The sequence below is a fragment of the Vicugna pacos genome, chromosome 9, assembly GCF_048564905.1.
Source record: "Vicugna pacos chromosome 9, VicPac4, whole genome shotgun sequence".
Lineage (NCBI taxonomy): Eukaryota > Metazoa > Chordata > Mammalia > Artiodactyla > Camelidae > Vicugna > Vicugna pacos.
Window position 1 is genome coordinate 42,425,868 of NC_132995.1, and position 24,274 is coordinate 42,450,141.

The 24,274-nt window shown below is 44.1% G+C and overlaps 1 protein-coding gene across 1 annotated transcript in view; it reads left to right on the forward strand.

The window, feature by feature from the left end:
• Window positions 1-24,274, forward strand: part of WWP2 (WW domain containing E3 ubiquitin protein ligase 2) — a 117,530-nt gene that overhangs the window by 81,810 nt on the left and 11,446 nt on the right. Inside the window, exons 9-11 of the mRNA XM_031680766.2 lie at window positions 7,999-8,088; window positions 15,694-15,868; window positions 21,836-21,890. Coding sequence (XP_031536626.1) covers window positions 7,999-8,088; window positions 15,694-15,868; window positions 21,836-21,890 — 320 coding nt within the window. The remainder of the gene's footprint in view (window positions 1-7,998; window positions 8,089-15,693; window positions 15,869-21,835; window positions 21,891-24,274) is intronic.

Below are 24,274 nucleotides of genomic sequence, written 5' to 3' on the forward strand. Positions count from 1 at the left end.
TCTCCAGGTGGTCCTTGAGACACTATCAAGGATGACAACCTGTTAAGAATTCTTTGATGTTTTCTCTGTTCAGACACTTAAAGAGACGCTGGAATTTGGAGCTTCTCTGCTAAGCTATAAACCAGCCGTTGCCATTGAATTTCATTCCAAATTCAATTTTGGCGCTAGCCAAAGATCTTTACCCAAGGAGTTTTAAAACAGTGCTTCTCAAACTGTGAAGAACAAACTCCCTTTTTTCTTTTTTGTTTGTTTGTTTTGTTTTAATTGTCTTTCAGTCTATTCCAAATTCTTACTTTTGTCCTCTATTCAGTGACACCAATCTACAGATCCCATAGTTGGATGTTGTGGTAATGCCAAATTGGTGCAAAAGTTCTAAATGCTTAGAAATTTCTGTACTTTTCCGGTCTCTAAATGGTAACAGTTTGATCCATGGACCATACTTTGAGTAGCAGTGGATTAAAGGATTATACTAGGAGAATCTGTGCCTTTTTGCTAAGTAGTATGGTTTAGTTCTTGACTCTGCAAGAATTATTAGTTAGGTAATGCCAGATAATCCTTGTTTCTCTGGCTTCCTCCTCCTCATCTCAGAGCAAAAGCCTTATTTCCAAAGAGTCTACTGCTGTCAGGTCTGGCCTGTGAGATGTTCTCACCCTACTGTGTGTATGTATTCCTGTGTAATTATGGATTTTCATTTTTATTACACTCTCTTGAGAGGTCCTCAAGGGCCGAGATTATTGTTTCCATCTTGGTATCCCCAGCACCTGGCACAGTACTTGGCTTATAGGGAGATGGAGTGAGAAGTGTTTGTTGAATGACTGGATAAATGATTTCGTTCTCAGTAGCCCTAAGCCCTAAGTTTTTTTTTTTTCTTTTTTGAAGGTTTTTGTTTTGAAAAATTAGGGGGGAAAAACCATAAAAGAAGAAGAAGAACAACAAATAAATACCCATCAAGATTTAACCATTGGTGCTTTTCACACACCTTGTGCGAATTAACCATGTGTAAATGTTTCCAGTATCTGGGGAGCACTGTTTCATACGTAGGTTATTTCCTGCAGTCTTCACAATACTCTGTGTAGTGGCTACTTTTACCCTCATTTTGCAAATGAGGAGACGTCAAGCGCTTTACCCAGGATCACGTTTACAGACATACACACATGAACACACATCTACCAATATTTGATAATCTTAGGGTATATGCTTTAAAAATTTTTTGGGGGGGTAATTATGTTTGTTTATTATTATTATATAAAATTATATAATTATATATAAAAGTAATGATTTTATTATTATTATTTTCAGTGGAGGTACTGGAGATTGAACCCAGGACCTTGTGCATGCTTAGCACGCACTCTACCACTGAGCTTATACCATCCCCCAGGGTATGTGCTTTTAAATTTTGTTTTTTTACTCTACAATATTTTAAGCACACAAATAAGAATAGCGGGTAATGTAAGAAATATCTGTGGGCTCACTGCCCAGCTTAGTCAAACTTTGTAGCATTATGTTGCATTTGCTATAAACTTCTCCCCTTTTTTAACTCCTTGATGAAGAAAAAACATTACTAATAAAGTTGAAAGTCCCTGTGAGTGTGTCCCTGTTCCCATTCCCTATATACAGAGATGCATGGAATTTGGTACATTCATTTAAGCTGCTATGTGGTATTCTGTTGCATGAGTAGATAAAAATTTATTTATGTTAGAATCAAAATTTGTTTATATTTAATTTATATGCTACATATCATATAAATGTAAAATAGCATATTTTATATTTGTATTTATTTATAATCAACTGTTTGCCATTATACACAATGCTACAATGATGTTTTTTTCTTTGCATGCCTTTTTGTGGCATGGACTTTCTTCTTTATAGGGGGATGAGATCTTCAATTTTTTTTTTTTTAAGAAGGTCTTCAATTTTAGTAGATACTATCAAATTGCTTTTTGAGTCAGCGCTCTGATTCACACTCCCATGAGCACGCATAAGCATTCCTGCTAAAACTTAGAATTGTCAGTTGTTCTCACTTTGGCCAATGTGATGGGTGTGAATGGTATCTCTTGATGGTTCTAATTTGAATTTCCTTGATTATCATTGAGATTAAACCTCCTTTTAAATGTTTGTGTGTGTGTGTGTGTGTGTGTGTTTTAACTTGGTTGTTGAGTTTCCTTTCTTGTGAATTATCTATTCATATATTTTTGTCCATTTTTCTTTTTGGCTATTTGTCTTTTTAATCTGCAGGATTTCTTAATATAGGCTAGATACTAATCGCCTCTCAATGGTGTACATTGCAAATATTTTCTCCCAGTCTGTGGCTTGTCTTTTCCCTTTTTTATTGTTGCCTTTTATTGTACAAGAGTTTGTATTTTTAAATAGCCAAATTTGTTAATCTTTTTCGTGTGCCTTTTGTGTGTTGTCTGACGTACTTTCTTACTCTGATGTTGTAAAAATTTTGTGCACATACATGAACTCCCCTCCCCCAGCATGCTTTGTTAATTCTGATATGCATGTTATTTCACATTTAACTTCTTTAAAATCAAGGTTTACAAGCATTGGAGTGTTACAGTTTAATTGGCAGCATTTTTTTCTTTCTTGGTGGTAAGTTAAAAATCTTACAATTGGTGGCAATTTAACCTTAATGAAAAATAGTATATTTATATAATTTTTAAACAAAATTTTGATTATCGTGTGTATGTTATTTTTTCACTTGCTTTTTCCACCCAATATATTGTAAACATGTGAACAATTCAGTATTATCTACAATGGTATTTTAAATGACTGAATACCCATAACATAATTTATTTTACTGATCCTCCATTTTGGAGCATCTAGATGGTCTCCAGTTATCTGTAACATGCTGCGACTTACTGTCTGTGACAGATGCACTTACAGTTAAATATTTGACACGTAATTATTTCCGTAGGTTGTGTCCTCAAAGCAGAGTTGCTGAATTAAAGGGTATTCACATAGGAAAGATTTTTGGCCAAATTGCCCTGTGGATATACCTAAAACATTGTAGATCACCTAGACTGCCATTAAAAAAAAAAATTTTTTTTTGAATAGCCCCACCCAAAAATAATTTGCCCTTTGGAAAGAGTACACCCAGTTTTGCTTCCACCCACTATTTTTTAAGAGTGACTATTTTGCTACGTTGCCAAAATTACCTGCAAATTTTTTGGTCTGCAAAAATGTTAATTTTTTTTTTTTTTAAATACACACCATCTCCAGAAGTTGTCTTGCTTGTCAGTGAAAATCTATCTTTTTATGTTGCCATCTTCCATTGAAGAGCTCTGGGGACTTTTCCAAGGCAAAGAAAATGGGATGGTTGAAAAACAGGAGAAGGAAAAAACAGACCTTAATTCAGAGTCCTTCTAGCTACCACTGTGCCACCCTGTGCTTAAAGGGCAAAAAGTGCTGGTTATTGATAGTTTTAAAAAAGAGGGTTAGTGTGCTTAGATTTAAAGGAAAGCTCAGTATTTCAAGAAGGATTCTTGGGGGAAGGTCTGAGTTTAACACATTTCTTACCCAGTCTACAGAGGACCTACTGAAGCAGTGAAAACAGAGTAGGAAATGTGTTTCATTGCACACAGATTTCTGACTCATAAAACAGTCTGACAGTGTTTCTAGAGAGGAAATAAATCTTACGGTTTACCCGGGAAGTGGCCAGAGCTTGGGGAATAGGATTTGATTGAGTCAATTTATTACAGAAGCATAAAATAAGAAAATACAAATTCCATATAATATTTGCATGAGGAGAGTTGAACTTCTACATGGGCAGCTTTAAGAATACCTGAATACTTTCAGTGTAGTTTTCCGAAGTTTAGTTTTTGTCTAAGTAGCCATCAAGGCATCTTTTCTTTGGGGGTGCATAAGTGTTCTGGCGTGACTTTGTTTTCTGATGGAGAGAGTGTATTTTGAATGAGAGTCAACTTTACTAATACCCAGTGCTTGTCTTAATAAAATGTATTAGCAAATTATCAATAATACAAGTTAATAATGTTCTAAGAATTTTTGAGTAAATGTTAAGTAACTTCCTGCAAGAAAATATGGTTCATGTGAACAGACTGTTTCCTTTCAAATAACATAGGAGAGACATGATTGGATGTCATCCTAATAATGGAATTGAGATTTTTTCAGCCTTTAGCTTTTTTTTAATGATTATGACAGTGGATGGGGGATTGGGGCATAGGCATGGGAGACATACAACTGAATAAAGAGTAGTTAAAATCTATAGAAGCAAAGAGAGCTTAGGTTAAAAAAAAGGTACAGAGATTAATTGAAATTGGAGACTGCTTTTTAAGTACTTTCAAATATAAAGACCCTGTGTAGTCCATGGTCCAACTGAATGTTACGCATCGAAGGCCAAGGAGCAATGTGTTGGGAAGGGACCTGAATCAAGCTTGATGCTTTGAACACTGTTTCTGAGAGCATCAAAGAAAGCTATTCAGTGGGAGAGGATATGACCCACGTGACCAGGATACAGTATTGAGACCCATGGGTAGTTTGATTGAAAAGCCTTTTAATCTCAGCGTGAAGAAGATGCTTATGAGGTTCAGAAACCTAACCCCTGCCAGGGATGTGCTGATGAAAGGTCGCTGCCAGTATCGCTTTCTTGGCATGGGGAGACCAAACCAAGACAGTCAGAAGGCTTAATCTTTGTGGGTCAGCAGGTACTGAGGAGAAATGAGAATCGGGAGGCTCTTTTGATTGACGATAGAATTGACCAACTCTGCTGTACAAACGGAGGGGAGGGATTTGTATGAATTCTGAGGAGTCGTGCAGGTAGGGAGGAGTTGAGAGTTCTCTAAGAAAAGCAGCTAGGCCAGGTCACGGATCAGGGAGGACCCACATGGACATTTAATCCAAGCAGGAGTCCAATTTTAAAAGGAAAAATGTAGATATCAAAAAAAAAAAAGGTAATGGAAGAAAGGTCTTATTCCTCTGGTAACTCTTTTTCTAGCTAAGCCAATTGAGAAGGTTCATAGAAGGACACTGAGATTTGCCGGACAATGACAGTCCCCGAAAGAGAGCCTTTCATTTCTAGGATCAGCTGGGATCAAAAATCGGATACACAGGTCTTGTCTAGGCTTGGGAAGAGCTGCCATAACTTGTGAATATAAGCAAAGGGGACTTCACACCGACTTCCTTTCTGGCAGTGTAGGGATACCACTGTGTCCATTAAAGGCATTTCCTTCATGGAATTTTAAGAATTATCCCATCTTCAGATGAAAATATTAGCCAAAGTATAACCAAACCAAAGTTCTCTCCTTGCCTCAAATGAACTATAAAAGAAGTCAAAAGTTGAGACTAATGAGATGAAAGGCATAACAAAACAATTGTTGGAAGAAAGAAAAATGTGTTTTAGGCGCCTTTTCTCTCCAGTTGCAACAACAAATATTTTGTCTTTATTCAAGAGGCAGCCCCACCCACGGATTATGGATGGTTTTCCCAAATAGCGACTGCAAAATGAGCAAACTTGTTTTATTGGTGCTTTTGTGCCATGAAATTGCCAAGGACAGGAAGGATATAGTGAACTTCTTAGGAAATGCTGAGGAATTCTCAGCTACTTAAGTCTTATTAGGAGCAAATGTTATGAAAGAGTGGTTTGCTACCCTTGCCTTGAGGAGCTTCCACATTTCAGTACCTACCCTTAAGCCAAGTATCTTTCTCAAGACTTTTTCTTATTTCCAAATTCAGATGAAGAAAGAGGGTATTGGATTTGCTGCTGGATTAGCTAGCAGACAGGAGGAATTTAGAGAGCTGGTGTGAAGTCACAGTATGTTAGCCAGACTTTTTTTGCTGAAAAGTCCCCACCAGAGCCCCACAGATGGGATACCAGGCACTGGTATTTGTTATTTGGCAATATTTGTTATTGTTTTGTCTTTAATTCAGAATGGTATTAAGAGAGAGATCTTTAACTTTACTCTGTGTGTATTTTCATCTGGTCAGTTTTATGTGAAGATTCTGCCCTTTTAATAAAAGACTGAATGAAGTGCAAGGATCTTCCTTTTGTATTGTGTGGAACCAGGGCACCTGGGAAAGTCACCAGTATCCACTTCAACCAGAACCTTGAGCAGGAATTCCCAGGAGAAAAGATGTCGTCAAGCACATTTTAATGGTGTTTGTAGCACTTGGATCCTCAACCCAGTAGTTGATCCATTTTGAGAAGTGGGGGTGTGGAACTGCCAGACCTCACAGTTTCCAGGGCTAAGCCTCCCAGTGAGGCAAAATATGAACTCTCTTCCCATGGTCGTATCTGAGTAGAGGGTCATGATTAAAACGGAGCCTAGAAATTAACAAGGTGAACTCATGATAATTCCTCCTCAGTCTTCTTGAGCCTGCAGGGCCCCCTATCTAGACTCTTTGCTAGGGAAAGCTGTTTACATGGAGGTGGCATCGGAAAGGCACCTCACACCTAGTCCACTGCACAGTGGTTCCTTATAAGTTCCAGTTGACCTTCCTGTTACTCCTTTCAGCATGACATGGTAAAACTCATGGTCTAGAGAGTCAGAGCTGAGTTGGAATGCCACGTAAGTTACATAGCTTCTCTGAGCCTCAGTGCCCTCATGTCCCACCTTAAAGGATGGAGGCAGGGACTGATTTAGGTAAAACATGAGACTGTAGCTCATTGTGGATGCTCAGTGGGCGATGGTTACCTGCTTCTTGTCTTTGCCTTAAAAACCTCATGTATATCTGTATCTGAATTAGCCTTGGAGGGGCTCATCAGTGCAATCTGCTGATTAGACCTGTGAAGTGGTATTGAATAAAGCTGATGCCTGTCAGAGTAGACACACCAGGCTTGGTAATAGGAGCTAGGACATTTCTTTTGGTATAGCGTTAACTCTGCTGTAACATGTGTGTTCCCAGAAATCACCATGCTATCCCAAATTATGCGATAAAAACCACAGGGCTTACCGGAAAAAAATGGGTTGGGGCATAACATTCAAAAATTTGTTAGTGACACACACAAAAATAGGAACCTAATAACAATGGTCGCACAGTTTGACACATGGTAAATAGTTGAGATCATAACACCACAATAAATATTATGTGTTTCCATGAGAAGACCTGACGTTTGCTTGTCAAGCAGGTGTCAGAAGGGTTGGAGCTTGTGGGTGTTGTCGTGAAGTAGTACAAGGAGGGTTTTCTGGAATCAGACGGGGGTTGTAATACCTGATGTGGATGCATATGGTGTATGACACACAGTAAAGTGAGGCAGTTGGTAGACGTGTGTGGTTTTGTGTATTCCTGCATGACTCGGTTCAGCCGAGGGAAGCCTTCTGTGTTCATCTAGTGTTTTGCAAAGGCAAAATCATACATAAACAAACACCCAATTCACACTATGCTCACGTTGCTCTCTTACGTATCAATCACATTGGAATAGATTTATGTTTTCTAAACAAGCATTTCAGCAGAACTGATTGTACTAGCTTCCTGGAAAAGGTCACCTTCCTCCAGGCAGTACCCAAAAGTAGAAGAAAATAAACTCAAAGTAAAACATGAAAGGTCACAGAACCATTAACATCCTTTATAAAATGGTGATCATTATAAAGTCCATAGGTGAGCTTTAGGAGAGGTCCGTGGATCCCAGAAATTGTGCACACGTTTTTGTTGGTAAATATGTTTTGGAAGGAAAGAGCCTTCAGCTCTTATCACATCCCTAAAGGGATCTTTGATCCTGAAATGTCCAAGAAACACTGATTCAGAAAAATCCACAGAATGTAGATTCATATGGATCGTTTATGGGAATTTACTGCAATCTCTGGGCTGCCTAGTACACTGAGTCCGTAAAGAGGAGCTGTTCTAGTTTTCTGAAGAAGCAGCTGTGGTTGCCACCGTCAGTGACAGTGTGGAGCTGGTCTTCCCTGAGGGTTGGTCGTGCATGTGGTCTTGGACGTTTCCTGTCAGATTAGCCACATCACTAGTGAAGGACTCCTTTGAGCAAGGGCTTAGGCCTTTCTATTCTATTGTGTGTCTCATGCTTCCCTTGACTTGATTTTGCAGATGGGAGCAGCGAGAACTCCCCAACGGGCGTGTCTATTATGTGGACCACAATACCAAGACCACCACCTGGGAGCGGCCTCTTCCTCCAGGGTAAGGCTTGGCCCAATGAGACCTGAGGCTCTAAAACTGACACCAGGAGCCCCCCATCGGCTTCTCTGCCACTGGCTGCCATGGTCATCTCTCTATTTTCCCCCCACTCTCTTCCTTTCTCTCTCCCTCCTCCCACAGTCATCCCCTTCTACATCTTTCCCCTCTTTTTCTACTTTCCCTTCTCCCCACATGCACTGTGTTGGCCATGGGCTTTATTAAGTGGTATTCACAGCCTGCATGGCTGTTGGGTTCTGGAGGAGGAGGGCTGCGGAGGCCTCCTGGGTCACTGGTGTCTCAGTGGCCTCAGTCGTTTCACCTACAGAGATCTCCTGTAGGGCCTGGTTTTCAGTCTCTTTCTGCAGAGGTAGCAAAGTATAGGGACATTTCTCCTGGGTTACTTAATTGCTTTTCCTACTCACTTACCTTAGTTCTGCTCTCATTTCTTATGACGTACTAGGATGTTTAGAGCATCTCTATAGAGGAACAGAGCATGAGGAAGCCAAGGTGGAAAGGGTGTTGATGCATTTCAGAGCGCCCGGTGTCCAACCAGCCCCTGAAGATAGCATACTCCTCGTTCAGCTGGGCTTTGTGAGAGTGCAACTCAGTTCTCCAAAGCCAGAGGATGAGTAAGGCTTCCAAGTGAGGGAAGACTGTCCAAGTTCAAGGAGAAGGGGTTTGGTTCCCTGTCTGCCAGGGACAGAAAGTTCTTTCCACATGTGTCTCCCAGTCCTGAGAGCTTTCAAAAGGGAATGTATTCAGCTCTCAGGAAAGAATCACCCACCTCCCACGTAGAGCAGCCATGAAAGCTCCTGCAGAAAATAGGAACACTTACTTCCCCGTCCTGAGCTCGTGGTGGGAGAGGATGTTGGAGGTGGGGCGTCGCGGGAGAACCCCTGTGCTCTGTGTGTTCACCGTCAGACATGTGCCAGGCAAATACCACCTCGCCTTCCGGTCCTACCAGTTTCCATGGACGGGCTGCTTTTAGTTTCAGTTTTCCAGCTGAATACTTGTGTTTTCCTTTCCTTCCCTTACCGTTCTGGAACTCAGACTCATACTCCGTCGTCATGAGCTCTCACTCTGTTTTCTCCTTTGACTTTAAGTCCAGAGAACTTAACAGAGTTAAACATTGACTCCTTAGAAAAAAATTAAACATTTTTTAATATATGGAAATTATAGAAGTTTTCATATTGCCATTTTCAAATATGTGCAAAGTAGAGAGACTGCTCCCACACTCAACACTTAGCTTCAATAATTACCAACTCATGGCCACTCTTGTGTCATGTGTACCAGGAGTTGGCAAACTGTGGGCCTCTGGACAAAATCCAGCCCTCCACCTGCTTTTGTAAATAAAGTTTTATTGGAACACAGCCACTCTTACTTGTTTAGTTGTTGTCCATAGCCGCTGGTGTGCTCACTGGCAGAGCTGAGTAATTGTGACAGCGACTATAGCCTGCAAAACCTAAAATATTTACCTTGTGGCCTTTTGTAGAAGAAATTTGCCAACTCCTGCTCTGTAATCCTCGCTCATCCCTCCCCGACCCCATCACAGATTATTTTGAAACAAAAAACCCAGACATCGTATCATTTTATCCATATTTCAGTATATTTCTAAAAAATGTTCTCTTATTAAAAGTACACCTACTATATTAACAGTTAACAGTATTTAACAGTATTTACCTACCACCATCAAATACCCAGTCAGTAGTCAGATTTCTCCAGCTGCCTCACAAAATTAATCACTGACTTTTAACTGGATGTGTTGCGCACTTGTACTTTGTGTATTTACAGCACATGTATTTAAAAGCAGTGACAACTCTGTTAAGCGTGCTGGTTTCTTGCCTCTTAACCTCTCTGGTCTATAAGTTATGTAGGCCTTGACCTGATGAACATTTGGATGGAATCTAATTGAAGATATTTAATGGTGTCTTCTAGGATAGGCTGAGGATTTACTCTTCTTCAAGTACTGAGGTGGGATACGATCCAGTTTCCTTATTTCCAGGCTAGTTTTAATGTTGTATTGGGAGGTGGCTCAGCGCTATTAGTTCTTCCTGAGTTTCAAGCCCAGACCGTTGAGCCTCTGGCACTTAGTTCTGCTGTGTAGTAGGGAACCCAGAGAGAACAGAGTGCTCAAGCTTGCATCCCTAACTAATGAGAGAAGTTCCGCCCCAGGGAAGTATTGCCATGGGGAGAGCAATCTTGAAACTACAGGTGGAGCCATTGTCTCAGCAGACCTAGTCATCCCAGAGCAAGGCTGAGTCAGAGGATTTACTTGGTCATGGCCACATGCTTCTGTCCCACCCATGGGACACTTGGATGAAGACCAGTCATTTCATCCAGGAGCAAGAAGCATTGGACCTGGTAGTTAAGGATGGATGTGGTCATTTGCTGTGTAGTCACTCTTAGGTGGTTCTCAGACCAGGGGTGAGCAGGGACAGTGATCACCTTAGAGCATGGTATTGAGGAACCCTCACAGAGGGATCAGGCTTGGTCTTTGGGAAAGGCTGGAGGTGGACTTCAATAAGAAGGGGAAGGGGGTCCAGGTCAGGAGGACAGTGAGAATGTAAAAGATGTGCTTAGGGAATGATGCATGGAGCGGTTTTGCTGGAGTAGAAGGTTTGTGTGAAACAGAGATGCTCAGGGTGTGTACAGCAAGGCCCTTGGTGCAGAAGCCCAGAGCATGAAAGGGCCGACTGGGCCTCCAAAGCTCTTTTTATGGATTGTGATTCTGCATAGTATTTCACCTGAAGTCAAGGGTGTGATGCTGCTGCTTAGAGGTTTGAAATTCACCAGTGCAGAGGACTTCTAGTTAGACATAGGGATTGAACGTGTGTTTATTTCCATTCTTTCCTGAAAAGCCACTAAAATGGCAATAAAGATTATAAAAAAGTAAAATGATGAAGGAATGGAAGAGGAGGAAAAGCATATGGGAGATTGCAATCAAAGTTTAGTTGCTGACAGATAAATGGCAGAGCTGAGAAAGCTGAAACCCAAACTTACAGTGTGGGGTTTCTACCAGGAAGGCAGCCAGTTTGCACCATGGAGCCCTGGAAAGCCTCAGTGATCAGAGACATATGGGATACGTGTGCACGCGCCCACGTAATGAGATTAAAAACCTGAAGTTAAGTTTAAAATTTGTGCAGGGAGCAATTAGACTCCTAGGCTGCCAACCATCACTCCCAACCCTCTGCCACACACATGCGTGTACACACACATGTGGCCATGTGACTCCTGCTAGTGTGAGAAGTTACTGGGAGAGCAGAACCAACTTGGAGAACACAGCCAGAGCCGAAGGCAGGCGTAGACTTAGAGAAAAGGGATTAAGTGAGGTTGTTGTCCCTAGGATAAAGATTGGAAAGTTTCTTTGTTTGTTTGTTTGTCTGTTTGTTTTGTTTTCACTGGGGAAAGTGACCAGTCTAGGAGAAGAAAACTACAGATTGTGATATTGGGGCATCTTCTTGTGAAACAGCTGAGTGAAGCTGCGAGTCAGCCTGCCCCCTCCTGCGTACCTGGAGCCTCCAGTCAGTGTTTTACTGACTCACTTTTAAATGTCAGTGAACAGCCAAGGCCCAGCAGACAGAGAGAAAGGGGACTTGGTGAGAATGTGGGGAACTGAAGAAACTTCAAAAAGTAAAGCCAAAATTATAATTCCTACCCTCAAAGATTTGGGAGAAAATATGGCATCTTGGCAAGAAGAACAGGAAACTGTGAAAAGAACCATGCAGAAAAGAAGAAGAGCTTTTAGAAATTAATATATATGACAGCAGAAGTAAAAGGATGAAATGGAAAGATTAAAAGATAAAGTTGGAGATAAGAAAATTAGAGGTTGAATCTGGGGAGATCCCACATCTAAAGAGTAGTTCTGGCAAGAAAGAAGCGAGAAATAGAGGATGAGAAAGAAAGAATTGAAGAAAGAATTTAAAAATTGCCAGAACTGAAGGATAAAATATCCAAATTCAAAGGGACTACCAAATGCCCAACCCAGGGAATGAAAAAAGACCCATCCCAAGGCACATCCTAATGGAATTTTGGAACACCGAGAGAACACTTTAGAAGCTTCCAGAGGGGAAAATGGGGTCAAGAATTGAGAACGCCATCCTTCTTCTCAATAGCAGCTATGGAGCAGTACCCTCAAAATTCTGATGGAAAATTATTTCCCATCCAGAAATCAACTTTTACTCCTTTTATTTTTTAAATTTTTATTTATTTGTTTGTTTATTTTATAATGGAAGACCTGGGGATTGAACCCAGGACCTTGTGCACGCTAAGCAGGCACCGGACTCTACCACTGAGCTATACCCTCCCCCCAACTGTTACTAATTCAGTTGAACCTCAAGTCCATGAAGGTTGAAATAAAGGCATCTTCAGACATGCAGGGTTTCAAAAAATTACCTTTGATGCATTCTTTCTCAGAAACTATTAGATGATTTATTCCACCAGACAAGAGGAAATCAAGAAAGAAGTCCTGAGATGTAGGACACAGGGGACTCAATTCAGGGGCCAAAGATGTTCCCAAGAGGAAGGTGAGGGAAGATGATTCAGGACTATAAGGTTGAGCAGGCCTAGAGGACAGCTGTCTAAGCTGGACAGAGGGTGCCTAGAGAGATGTGGCTAAGAGTTAAGGGACACTGAGGGGCCATCTGTCCTGTCAGGATCTGGGGGTGAATTAGCGACAGAGCCTTGAAAACCAAGCAGAATAAAACATGCAGTTCTTAACTCTAGAAAGTCATATTTGTTAGAGAGTGAAAGTTCTCTAGACTCGAAGTTCTCAAAGTCCTTACCTCTACAAAGTCATAATCCAAACTCTGAATATTGATTTAATGACAACTTTCTAAATTGGGAGGATGGAGGGGAGGGGGCACTGTGTGTTTTAGGGGTTGGAGTACAATGACTAAATTCTCAGCTTTGATAGTGGAAAGTCTGTAAATAATATCTAATATGGCAGAAGTCAAGAAAGTTGGAATGAGCGTTTATTTAGAAGCATGGCTGTCGATAGAAGAAGTAGTCGAGAGTTGAAAGTAGTCGCTTCCCCTGAGGAGCAGGAGTCAGCAGTGGGGAAAGGTTGGGTAAGTGACACTGGTTTTCCCTGTGGTACTATTTGTGTTTCAAACTACAGATACATGATTCCTTTGCTAACCGATGAAAATAAATAAAAATCTCTAGTTGAGAGAATTTATGAGAAAGGTGGGAAGGTTCCGGATTATTGTGCACCTTGAACATTGATTCAGGGTTTTGATGTGAGGGCAGTGGGGAGTGAATTGAAGTTTTTGAGCAGGAGCATGCCATCAGGGTTCAGTCTGCTAGGGTTACCCTGACGGTAGTTTATCAGCAGGATTGGATGGGGAGATTAGTTTAGGGATAGTTGGACATAGAAATGGAAAGTCAAGGGCAAGGAGACAAAACAAAAACAAGCCCCTGGGCTGAATGGCTTACTGACATCTTGAATGATGGTGTGGTTTTGTCCCTGCAAAGGGAACTGATGGGAGGAAGACTGGGAAAGTCTCAGGTTTGGGGTGAGAGTGGTGGCATTTAGTTGAACCCCAAGTGATAGCAGGTCACGAAGGCTGGATGGTCAGTTCAGCAGGCGGAATCCAGACACAACCTGGGAACTGGCCATGGAGCTGGTAGCCGCTTGAGGAGAAGCCATTTTTAGGAGACTGTCAGTTTGAAAGAATTTTTGAAGAGATAGCCAGAAAAGTTAGCTAGGAGGCTAACCCTGAAAGTTGAGGAAACTATCAGACCAAAGCACGATAGTCACAGGAATAAGATCGGAATTCAGAGAAGATATGAGAAGGGAGTTAAGGAACAAGCGCTTCAGCACTTTGGAGTCATACAGTGTAATCTATATTGGGTTCCCTTTGCATTGAGTTAATCCTGTTTTCTTCAGTGGTTTCTCTTATCTTTTTTACACTCCTTTTATCCCCATCCCCGTTTCAAGCTTACAATGGAAAATTCAGGCCTACACCAAATTTGAGACAATGCTACAGTGAATCCTTTGTAACCATTGCCTAGTACTAACAGTTAATAACATTTTGTTTCATCTGACCTCACACTTTTCAGGGGAGGGGATGATGAATTTTAAAGCAAACCTTAGTCATCATACCCTTTGATCCATAAATACATCACATACATCTCTAACAGGTGAGTTTTTTTTTAAATAACCAAAATACCATCATCCAACTCAACACAATTAACAGTATTTCTTTTTACTTCACGTTGTAGACAGTCTGTGTTCCGTTTTCCCCAATTGTCTTAAAAATTGTTTTCACATTTGGTATTTTTTGAATCAGATCCAAACTCAAGATCAACACACAGCTTTTGGCTGGTATAGCTCATAAATCTCTGTCTCTTATAATCTGTAAGTTCCCCCACCGTTTCTTGTTTATTTTCTGGCTGTTTGTTGAAGATCCTGGGCATCTGTCTTACAGAATTTCTCATATTCTGAATGTGACTGATTGTGACTCGTGTTGTACGCATGCTCCTTTATTTCTTATCTTTCATGGTAAACTGGTCATTGGATATGGAGGCTTAATTAGATTCAAATTCACTTGTAAAAACTGAAATATAACTTACATACAGTGAGATAGATCTCAGGTGTACAGTTCACTGAGTTTTGACAAATGCATACACTCATGTAACCCACACTCCATCAAAATGTGAAACATTTCCGTCACCCCGCATAGTTCCCTTTCTTGCTTTCTTTCATCACTTCTTCCCCATGTGTTTGGAAATCAAGTTACACCTTGTACCAAGCGCAGCTGAGAATTTTCGCTCTCTGTTTTAGCCCTGCCTTGCCCGTGGATATTTTAGGACCAACTTTGGAGAGACTGCTTCCTCACTAAAGATAATGTGGAGAGTCCTGCTGTTGTTTGCACTGAGTCTTCTCATCATGACCGTGCAGTGTATTTTCACTGGCACCTTATATCAGGACAATTTCAGTTGCAAGTAACAAAAATGGGGATCCAAATTGGCCTGAATAATGAAGAGAATTCATTGGCCTCATGTAACTGAAAATTCTACATGTGGATCCTAGTTTCATGATCTAGTGGCTCAACAGCATCACCAAGGGACTGGCTTTTCCCCCATTTTCCTGCTCTGCCATCTCCTGGGTCAACTTCTTCTTGTGTCTGGGTCCAAGATGGCAGCCCATGGCTCACAGAACTGTATGCTTTCTCAGTCATATCCAGCAAGGAAGAGAAATTTTCTCTAGAATTCCTAGCAAAAGTTATGAGAGTCACCCTGATTGGCTCAGCATAGGTCACATGCCCACTCCTGGTCCAGTCAACAGTTCATCTCCAGTGATGGAAGTAGAGTCAGCTTCCCTAGAACCACTTCGATCTCTGAAATGGAAATCAGGAGCTGCTGGTAGCGAGGGGTTGGTTGCTGTGAGGGCAACCACAGATATCTGCTATAATCATCCAAGCCCCAGAAGCCTCTGTGACTGGGGCCTGCCTGGCTGTGCCTCCCTGGAGCAGCCAAGCGCCTGTGCCAGAAGCCACACCAAACCCTTCTTTGAGGTCCTCCTTGCCAGCCATTCTGAGATTTCTCTAGAATTTGAGGGTACGGGTGAGATGGGCACAGTGTTCATTCTGAGCTTAATGTTTTCAGCTGGGAGAAACGCACAGACCCCCGAGGCAGGTTCTACTATGTGGATCACAACACCCGGACCACCACCTGGCAGCGCCCCACCGCCGAGTACGTGCGAAACTATGAGCAGTGGCAGTCGCAGCGGAACCAGCTCCAGGGTGCCATGCAGCACTTCAGCCAAAGATTCCTCTACCAGGTGAGAGGCCAAGGGCTTGCCATGAGGGCAGGGAGCCTCTGGGCATGGCAGAATGTGCAGCCTCACACATTCTCCATTGACCTGTTTGGTGAGCAGGGAAAACAGCTGGACACGTCGGTGCTCTGACCCTAGAGATTTTACTCATCACAGTGAAATTCCTCAGATTCCAGTGTTTCTGACTTTGGATGTCCAGCTTCTGTGTTTATGGACTCAGTATGTATGTCTGAAACTGAATTCCCCATCTTTCTTCCAGGTTTGGATTTCTCATCTGGTCCCCCCATCCAAGTCCATTTACCCCGACTTGAGACCTGAAGGTCGCTGTGACCTCTCCCATACCTTGCCTTTTCAAATCAAAGCAGTCACCCGAATCCTTCTTTCCATTGCTACTGCTGTTTTTCTTTAGATCTTTATTATCTGACAAATTCTCAAGGATGGAGGGACCTTTAAATTTCATCTGGTTCTGAAGTGGGCAGTCTGTGGCCTTTGGGTCAAATCGGTCCCCATCTGGTTTTGTAAATAAAGTTTTATTGGCACCCAGCACACCCAGTCGTGTTGATGTTGACTGTGGCCGCTTTCATGCTACAGAGTTGAGCAGTCACACAGAGACCGGGTAGCCCACAGAGCCTAAAATATTTCATGTGGCTCTTTACAGAAAAAGTTTATTGACCCTTGGTCTAAATCAACCTCCTTCTATCTGATTACTGATTTTCTTTCTCCCTCCCAAGTGAACGGTCAGGCCAGCCTCGAAATTGTTCTCTCTGGTGGCGTTCTCTCTCCTCCAGCCTGTCCTGCCTGGTCTTAGCAGAGCAATCTTCAAATCTCACAGTCATTTTGTCATTAAAAAAAAAAAATCACTGTCGAGGTGTTAAGGAAGTGGGGGGAGGGCTTTAGTCTACATTGATCACTGGCTCAAAACCTTCTGTGGCCATTACCTACAGAATAACATTTAAACTTTCTAGTCCAGGATTCAGAGTGCTGTGGTCCCAGATTAACTGTCTAATGGTCTCCCATTCTGTATCCCTTTAGGAACCTTCCTTCCTGGGTCTCCATTTCATTAGAGCCTCTACTAGCGACCTGGTACTTGGTAGGGAGCCCAGCCACACAACCTCTTTGGCAAAGAGAGTTGGGGTTCCCAAATTTGGTTGCATTTTCTTAGAGCCCCTTGAACATGAAGCTTAGGATCTGCAGTAGAATCTGCACAGGATGTGGTGCATTAGAGGCTGGGAACTTTTTGAGCTGGTCCACGACATTACCACATTTAACCCACATTGTTTCTACTTGAAGTGGACCTTAACCCCACGACCCATTTCTAAATGCTCAGAAAACCTGTAATTCCATTTAATTAAGTAGCCTTCATCATCAGCTTTGCCATTATTTCCAGCTCTTACCCTGTGCACCCAAAGCAGCAACTACCCCTCAAACGGAAGACATGGTAGCATTGCCCCGGCTGGCTTGTTCCTTCCTCTGTCTGCGGGAGCTGACTGCCCGTGATATAGTGAGGAAACTGATGAGGACCCCGGTTTCCTTAGTATAGATGAGCAGAAAGCCTGGTATTTGTCATGTTAAGTTGCCTCCAGGGTCAACGATGATGCCTGTCTACAACTCGTGCCCAGGGGTCCACCTGGTGCAACACTGCAGAGTTCTTGTGCCAGGCCTCCCACTCCACAGCTCCTATCACACATGCTGGCCATCTGGTCTGGCATGTTTTAAAATGGGATGGAGTCTGGTCATTCTCTGTATTTCAGAAATTGTTCCCCTTAAGCTGGGCTCCAAAGACTTTCCCTGCCATTTTCTTGGGTGGCCATGGCTACTAAACTGGCAAGGTCTGGGCATCTTTGTCCTTCAACCTAGAGACGGGTGTACTTTAGAAGTCTCACATGGTTTTGTCTCCCTGCTTACCCAGCTTCTCAAATCAAAAAAGAAAAATCCATTGAAGGAATCTTTTTCCTACCCTACCGTACACCGTGTGGGTCCTGTCGGTTGACTGACATATTTGGTATGTGAAAGGGAAGATTCTGGAGCGCATATCTGCTCAATCTTTTGGAGCTTCATTCCTCTCTCCTGCCTCTGTCATTTTAGCAACGGTATTCCAGGCCTGCAGAGGTGGAGCTTTGACTTGAAGTGTCCCCAAAAAGTAAAAATTCTGTGCTTAAAAAAAAAAAGCATTCTGAGTCCTCTCACATGGTTTTCTCAGCGTAGCTGGGGATGCAGGAGGGCTCTGGATGGAGGTGATGGTTCCCTTCCTTTCCTCCGTGAAACAAAACTCATATTGAAAAACCTAGTAGGAATCTTTTTTGGGTCAGCTTTCAATGTCTCTGTGTTGATTTCCCTCCCCTCTGGATTTGGTTTGCTGTGGTGCCATGTCCTGGTTACAAGTAAGAAGAGTCGCTTTCATAGAGTTATTTTGGGGTTTGGCCTTGGCCCAGGATTTGACTCAGAAGACTTGAGAGCTGATACTATACCAGTGGCTTCCCCTCCTCCTCCTCCTCCTGCTGCTGCTGCTGCTGCTGCTGCTGGGCTGAAACCGGACCTTGTTCTTCTTTGCTGCCCTGCAGAGAGCACGAAATACAGTGCAACACGGGAAATTACGGGAATCCCAGATGGCAGTCTCCTGTAGTTCCTTCCTGCCGTCTGCCTCAACGCACACCTTTTTCGGTCTCTCTGTTATTGTCCCCTTATTTCTGACACACTTCCCTCCCCTGATGCCCCAGCATGCCTTTGTTACTTGTGATCATCATACACATACTTGTGTTTCATCCTTGTGGTTCTGCTTTGCCCTCTGTTTCTCGGTCCTCCTGCGGTCCACTGACCATGCCCGGCCTGGTCCTGCACATCTCATATTTAGATGGGACCCTGGACATAGCCTTCTACTGTTTCTGTGGCACCTCCTCCTCCACTCCTGCCTTGGTCCTCCCCCAATATCTAAAGGAATAGCCGGTGTTGGCGGGACAGAAGCAGATCATTCACTGGCTCCTAATGTGCAAATGCCAAAGTGCTTTATCCAGCAACAGACAAGGTGTTTCTGACTCTGCAGAGAGCCCCTTGGATCACATTCTGAAGCACCTGGGTTTTGTTCTGCACCCACTGGGTGCACCCTTAAAAAAAAAAAAAGGAGCCTGCCTTCTACACTGTAACCTCTATGCCCTTCCCAGAGTGTTTTCTTGTCCTCAGCTGTGTTTGCTAGACATTCTTTATTTCTGAGTCTGTACCTTAAAATATTACAGGACTTAATGCTTTGTCCCTAAGGGACTTGAACTCAACGTGAGCCCTCTGGCTGGTGGCCTGCACCCCAGTTCTCCCAACCCAGGGATGGTTACCAGGAAAATTATTCAACAGCGTTCCTTTCTCTTCCTGGTAATAAAGAAAACTGTCTTGTCCCTGAGACTCACTTGCACATCCCAGGATCTCTCTTCTAACCACAGTTCCCACCCCCACCCTTGCCCCTTTCTCTGTGCTTTTCCAGCCATGCTCTCAGTGACACTGAGGATCTGCATCTCAGGGGAAGATGTGCTGGGAGAGGAGGGATAGTTGGCTCATTGGAGATGGGGGGTTTGTGGGTTTTGTTTTTTCTGGCCATGATGCATAACTTTAATTTTTTGTATCTCTTTGGCTTCTGTTTGCTTCTTTTAAAAATTTTTCAAGTTGGACTATATACATTGGGGAAGAAGTATCCAAAATAATCAAGTGTTTTGCTTTAACTGTAAGAGGGAAAATTGTGATGAGCGTCAGCTTCTGCTGACTCCATTTCATGTGTTGTTTGAGTTTATCCATTTCTGGTCTTTCTCTCATCCTCTCTGCCTCCTCTTCTCTCCCCCTCTTACAGGTTTGGGGAGGAGATGATTGGATAGGATGGGAAAGAGAGGAGAGCGACGAAATTGTTTTAAAAAAAACCACCTTAACGAAAGAGAGCCAACATTGTGTGAACTTTCTGACATTAAAAAAAGGCAAGGGTTCAGAAAGGAGCTGAGAAACATTTTTTATTTCTAGTTCAGTGCAGGTCACGGAGGCGGTCAGGAAAGACTTTTTTGGTGTGTTGATTTGTAAAATTAAGCAGGAGATGACTTAAACCCACTGAAGCCCAGTTGGTACCAGTTGGGAGCTAATTTCCTATCCTAGTTCCTGAATGCTTTGCAGATTACCCACGTACTCTGGGAAAAAAAAAAAAAGACCCAAATCAGCAAACAATTTTACACCAAATGCTGTTTCTTTTGATTTCTTAAAATGACCTTTTCTGTAGTCCCTCCCTTTTGCAAGGACATTGCTCCAGCTCAGCACTTCCCCGCTGCCTTCTCCTCTTTGGCCTCCTTATCTGAAGCGCTTGCACATTTCACAAGGTAGTTCTTTTCCTTCCGTTGCCAAATGCTTTTATCCCTACTGTTTTTATGTATTAACTACAAAACAAAGTTGCAGGAGCTTGGATTTTATAAGATACTGACCCCCTACCCCCCTCCCCCCTCCACAGACACCAAAATAACCTCTGTAAATTTGGGAGATTTTTTTCAGTAACCAGCAGACAAATCTGAATTGTGGTGGAGGTTGTAAGCCCACCCTTGAGGTTGAGGGCAATGTGCCCTAAGTCTAGGACAGCCCAGCTTCCCGCACCTTCGAGCAGTTGCATTCTTCCTGGCTGGGAGACCCTTTGCTGAAAGGGGGCTCCGTCCCATCAAGGAACCTATGGTTTCAAGACTTAAACGTCTTTGTTGGAACTTGCTTTGGAAGAGTTGCTTGTACTGCCACCTTAGAAAGAAAGTTTCTCTGTCCTTTCAGCCTGGGGTGGAGGGAGGGCTGTGGAAGGGGGTTTGTTGGCAGTTAAGTTCTACCAATGTTTTCTCAAGCCGAGACTGAGCTCCATTCATCCTCCTGCCCGTGTGTGGCTCCCTCGCCCCCAGACGGGGCCAGCCAGGCAGCCCGAAGTCTGCACTGTGAACTTGATCCCCCTAATGTAACGATTAAATTTTAGTAAGGGAAATAAAAATGCTTCAGCAAGGAAAAAAAGAGAAAAAGGAGAGAGAGAGAGAGAGAGAGAGAGCAAGCACAGAACAATACTTGTTTTATTTAACTATGAAGAGTCTTTTGACAGCACCCCCTCCCCGCAGGATATGAGAACTCTCAGGCAACTGCAGCCCTGCCCCAGGGACCTCGAAGCAGTCAGGCGGGGAGTAGGGGGTTCTAATGTAAACAGTGACCCTGGAGGCCTGGAGTCGGCTCCCCCTTCTTTCTCCTGTCTCCCCATCTCTCTTGCCACCTCGCCCCCAGCCCCACCCCTGCAGACAGGCACACACAGAACACTGAACAACTTCAGGTTCAGGCCGGAGGAGAAGAAAGGTGCTTTGTGAAGGGAAGCAAAACATTCCTGGGGGAGGCGAGGGGCCTGGGGCCTGAATGTGCCCTCAGTCTGGGCCGAGGTGGCCCACCGCCGCTGCCCCCTCTCCCCTGCACCCACGAGGGAGGTGGAGGAGGAGGGCCAGCCCCTAGCCAGGAAGCTCTGGGCGTGGGCAGGGCTTGTGGGAATGATTTCATTGGAAAGGCCTGCGATATTTTTTCCCCTCCCGTGTGTGGTTCTTGGAGAAAGTTGGAGGTGGTGGTGATTTCAGTCGCCTTGGCCGAGCAGGAGCCGAGCAGAGGCACCCGGCTGAGCTTGCCGGCAGCCCCGCTCTGGGCCCTCTTGCCACGCCTGGGGCCGCCTGGCTGCCCTGGCCCACCTTCCCCCCCGCACACTTCTCCCTCCCCCTTGCTCCACCCTCTCCAAAACTTAAGTGGGCCCTCAGCGTGCAGGGTTCTTTTTTGGTTTTTCTTTTTCGAAGAAGACTCCCGAGAGGAGCAGATGCCACCTAAGGCTCACTGTGTGCCTTGCAAAGAGCTAAAATGTGGAAATGAGTCCTTGGCATTTTTATTTTTATCGGTTGATTTATTTTTAACCAGCGGCTTTTTTAAACCTCTGTGTTCTGCTGTGTTTCTTGTATTTAGTCTTCGAGTGCTTCCTCTGACCATGACCCATTGGGCCCTCTCCCTCCTGGCTGGGGTAAGTACTGAGTTCTTCTGTGCCCTCAGCCACCTCAGCTGATGGTCTACCTTGCTCCATCCTCTTTTCCTGGCTCCTCTTCCTCACTCTCATGCCTCAGTTTCCCATTTTGGCTCCCTCCAGCACACCCTCTGGGGAGGCCCAGCTGGAGCATTTACAGGTGATGGGGAAAGTAACCGGGTTCCCCTGCACCCCTGTAGCACTCACCTGCTGTAGCTGCAGGAGGGTGACCCTACAAAAGAAATCCCTGAGCAGCCATAGGACTGTTGGGTTTTGGTGCTGACTTGCAAGATGACTCCTCAAGAATCCATCCTATCATTGACTAAGGCTGATTCCCAGGTGCATTTGTTTCAGGTCTGTGGCTGTCTGCTTGGAAGGAGCCACCTTACCAAACGTTTCTATGCAGCTGAGATGTTGGAGGACTTCAGCCTAATTTTGACTAATGGAAGCCACCTTTTACTTTTCTATACGGCTGTGAAAGAGGCCAGAGGGAAGCAGATAAGAGAGTTGAGCGTGGGCTGGTGACGTTATGAAAGTGCATCTTTGCTAGTTTATAATGCCATGCTGGATTCTCCTTGTCATCGGAGAATTCCAAGTCCTTGGTGTGATTTGCCAATAATGAGTTAGAGGAATGGACATGCAAGACTTAGGAGAGATGGCAGCTTTATGGCTTTTCTGGGAAGGAGTGGGCCTGCGCAAAGGGGTCATGAGAGATGGTGGCCCTCAGTGCATCCTGCAGCCCTGAGCTGGATCAGGGTTTTGTTCAGTGTGCAAGAGCCCCCGGGAGCTGAAGAGGGCAGTTTTTGCAGGAATCAGTGTATATCAGGTTGAATTTATTTGTTAGGCCAGCAGAAGACAGTGACTGCTGGTTTGGTGGTGTTCTCAGATGGTATTAAATTGGAGGGGGGTGCTCCCTAACAAAGATGAAGAAGCTGACGATGATGGGATGAGCATCTCCTGGAAAACTGCAGCTTTTGAGCTGGATCCTCTCGCTGCAGATACAGCTCCTCCCTGGTAGTGATTTGCAAGGTTGCATCTGCCCCCTTGGACCCGCAGAGTATCACTTAGTCACTTACCACTGCATTCCAGAGCACTGGAAGGGCCTCCTAGCTCTCCTAGTGGGAAAGAGGTCCCCACAGAGAGCTTGGTTTTCTATTAGGGAATCCCTTATGCATACAGGTGACCCACCTGGCTCCCTGTACAGATGAAAGGTCATTTGTAGCTCAGAGATCGGCAGCTTGTCGAATGTGGGAGGGTCAAACACAGGATTCCTGGCTGGGCAGTGGAAGACTCATCAGAGTAAGAATCTGTGAGGCTGTCTGGCAGCCAGTAGACCGTGACCTAGAGCAGGGGACCCAGAGTTGTTCCTGGATTTGTAGAGTCAAGTGATTTATTTCTGTACCAGTTCTGTTAAATGATCACCAAGTAAGAGCAGCTACAGGGTCTTGAAAACAGCTTCCAGAAGCCAAGTGTGAAATATTAGAGATGAGAATAGGAGCCATGGTGGAGTCAGTGCTGTTTACGAATGATCAGGAGAACACAGAAGACTATACGAGAAAAAGAATATCTGGCTGAGGCCTCAGGAACCTGCCTGATCAAATCCTTCGGACTTCGTGTCGGCTTCCCCAGGGCGGTGGCAGGGCCATCTTCCCAGGGAGAGTTAAGAGTGAACAGAAAGAGCAGCAAAACCGTAGGAGAACTGCGTTTAGCACAAGCCTGCTGTCAAGTCCCCTGTGTCCTCCTGCACCCAGTCCTGGGTCCCTTTCTGAACACACCCAAATCCGTTTCTTCCTAAATGAGGTCACCTAAGGACGTTTCCAGACCCCAAACTACAATACCGTGTGTAGCGAGGTGGTTCTGGTGGGCCATGGGAGAACCCCACAGGACACTGGTCGGCTGGACAGATCTCCCAGGCTTGGTTTTGGCCCTTGGCAGAACACTGGTAGGGGAGCTAGTTCAAAGTAGAAGCTTCTGGGCTGGGAGCAGGTCCTCCCTCCCCTCAGAACCCTCTCAGAAAGCCTGTCTTCTGTGGGATGGTCCCACCGGCTGTTCTGGGTGGTGGTAGCTCTGTAGCAAGGCCGGCCACCTTCTTTTCTTTCTTTCCTTTTGTCTGTGTTTTTGGAATTTTCATCAAGTACCAGTAAGGCAGAGAGAGACCGGGACCCTGGGTTGATACTGTGAACACTGCAGCCTGATACTTGAGGAGAGGTGACTGGGCTCCCCAGTTCTGTGCCCTTTTCAGCTTTCAGTTTCCCTGTGGCTTCTGGAACTGATTTTTAAAATTTCTTTAACTTCTCCCTGTCATTATAAAAGAAGGAGGTCTATTAGCATTATTTGTTTCCAGGACAGAAACAGGTTTGAAAACTCAGGAACTTTGAGCTGGG